The 2500-nt window shown below is 37.6% G+C and overlaps 1 protein-coding gene across 1 annotated transcript in view; it reads right to left on the bottom strand.

Moving 5' to 3' along the window:
- Positions 1 to 1852, bottom strand: part of LOC117320008 (growth hormone secretagogue receptor type 1-like) — a 2300-nt gene extending 448 nt beyond the window's left edge. The window contains exon 1 of the mRNA XM_033874707.1: positions 1 to 1852. This exon is cut by the window's left edge and continues 448 nt beyond it. Within this exon, the coding sequence (XP_033730598.1) occupies positions 728 to 1852 (1125 nt within the window). The 3' untranslated portion in view covers positions 1 to 727.
- Between the last annotated feature and the right edge of the window lie 648 nt (positions 1853 to 2500).

Raw genomic sequence — 2500 nt, 5'->3', positions numbered from 1 at the left:
GCTTCCAATGGTATATTGTGAAACCGACCAGTCTCAAACGTAAAGGGAGACAACCTAGTCATAATTTTGCTAATGTACTACGATAACCTCTAGGCATGTTACACAAAATATAATAATCAACGACGTGCAGACCAAATGTGAGCGTATGGCTTATACATTCTTCCTTTAATTCCTAAATTATGAAGTGTAATCCATAGCAGGCTGCGTTTACCTGCATTGAACGCCCTTTTCAAGTCTATAAACAGCTAGGTATAGGTAGGAAGTTTGGCAAATTTACTGAACATAGAGCGAAAATATGGTCTTGGCATCCAAGTTTTCTCCGGAAACCATTCTGTTCGTCAGTCATCAAATTGTTGTTTTCTAAACAGTAAGAAAGCCGACAATTCAAAATATCACAGTAAATTGTATATGGCGTAGAAAGTAGTGTGATTCCGCAGTATTTTAAAGGTTTTCTCGGATCCGTAGAATTAGGTTTCACGATTCGGTTAATCATGCCTTCTATCTATCTATCTGGAATTATACCTGTTATGAAACACTGATAATTGGGTACAATATTTAAATACGTGCATTATGTTTAAATACTTCATAAGATATCCCATCTAATAATACATTGTACCTGCAGCCTTATACACCTTACACCAGGAAAACCCAGCAAGGTACTAGTGACGTCACTGAATACTAGTACTACAGAAAGCTAGAAATTCACCCAACATACAAATAACTTATTTCAAAATCTTAATGGTTGATTCGGTACACTGTAATCGGTTCTACTGACAGCTGCTCTGTAACCAAAACATTGGTAGAAAATATCTTTAAGTTCCTCGCGAAATTTAGAGCCGCTGATGCAGTACAAAAAGAAATTAAAGGTATTGTTGCTGTACATCAAGATATTTGTAGTCACCCATACAAGTTTGATCTCGTCCTCTGACTGGAACCAGGCACACCAGTTATACAACACCAGCACAACACAGACAGGCAGGGTACAAACAATGAACCAGGCGTCTAGCAGAATAAGGAGAGATATAGTCGATGTCCAGCTCTTGGTGAAATTTTCAAAGCTCATCTGTCGTCTACTTGAATGGATAATGTGTGCTGGAAGAGTCTTCCTTCTGGTCCTATAGCGTTTTGTGAGTTTAACTATGATAATCGTATTCAAAGCTAATATGATGCACGATGGAAGAACACAGAATATGAGAAGATCAATCCAGCCCCAATAGTATCGTCGGAATGTGTGGTAGTGCTCAGTGATGCCTCCACATACAACATAGGTTGTCGAGTTAAAGCTGTTTGTAGTTGTTGTGATATCTCCACCTATAAGACTGTGCATGTTGACCAGGAAAAGAACAAGGAAGATGAACAGGATAGCACTTAGCGCCCTTGTCCGTGTACACAACACTTTAGCCTTGTACGGGAACTGAACAACGATCATCCGTTCAATGGTAATCAGCACAAGTGTCCACGATGACATCTGGAGGGACAGATACACTATGAAATAGTTCGTTTTACACAAAAAGTTATTTTTCATCCGAATATCTAAATCGAAGCTGTATATAAGCCACTGCCTTGTGAGACCTGTATGGAGTACGATCAGATCCGCTACAGCTAAAGCAATAAAAAACATGGCGGACGAATTCTTTCGGATTTTTCTCCTTGTGAGGACCATCAGGTTGATGACACCGGTGACAGTTCCAAGCACCAATAATATTGGACACATCATCATCCATGCTGTTTTTGTGTCATACATTCCTATAGACTCTGTCAGATTACACAAGTCTCTATCTAACTCTAAATGAGTCAAACCATACATCCTAGTGGTCACTTCAGGTGTAAACACTTTCCGCAAACGATTCATTTTTTTCACATTCTTGTGTACATCTGGAATTACATTATGTATTTAGTTAGGCTAAATAAATTCACAGGTAATATCTAAAGATGAATACCTATATATAAAATAGTCCTTTTGGTTCACATGGATCCGTGTACTCATTTGTGAAGTAGAACACTGAACATTGGTCTCTCGAATCGTCACTGCCTTTTACCCTTAAGCTACAATACTGATGGTTATTAGATCATTAAATATTAATATACCACATTTAAATAATGATGTAATGCCATAGAAATAAATCCATATTAAATCTAACCATCAGGTGTACATAAAATGAGTCAATGTTAAAGTGCCATCTATTGATTTAAGTTGGTATAATCCAGCACTCTTACAGAGATGATCACCTAGGGCCTTGCCGTATCGTCCAATAGGAAAGCGCTACTCTCCATGCAATATACTGATGACTTCCCACAAATATCATACTAAGCCAGGTATTATTTACTTCTGAGACTTTTTAATATCGACATATTCTGCAAAGTTTTTTTTAATTAATGATGATTTGAGGTGGTTTTATTCCCATGAGAAAATGCCAGTACATCCAACTATTGCCTAGTAGGGAACCGTATCATTCTACAAATATAACATCAGAATACAATCCCACATTCTAGATGTGAA

This window comes from Pecten maximus, unplaced genomic scaffold (genome assembly GCF_902652985.1).
Source record: "Pecten maximus unplaced genomic scaffold, xPecMax1.1, whole genome shotgun sequence".
Taxonomy (NCBI): Eukaryota; Metazoa; Mollusca; class Bivalvia; order Pectinida; family Pectinidae; genus Pecten; species Pecten maximus.
Note: the sequence above shows the minus strand (reverse complement) of the source record. Positions and strands in the feature narration are given on the sequence as shown.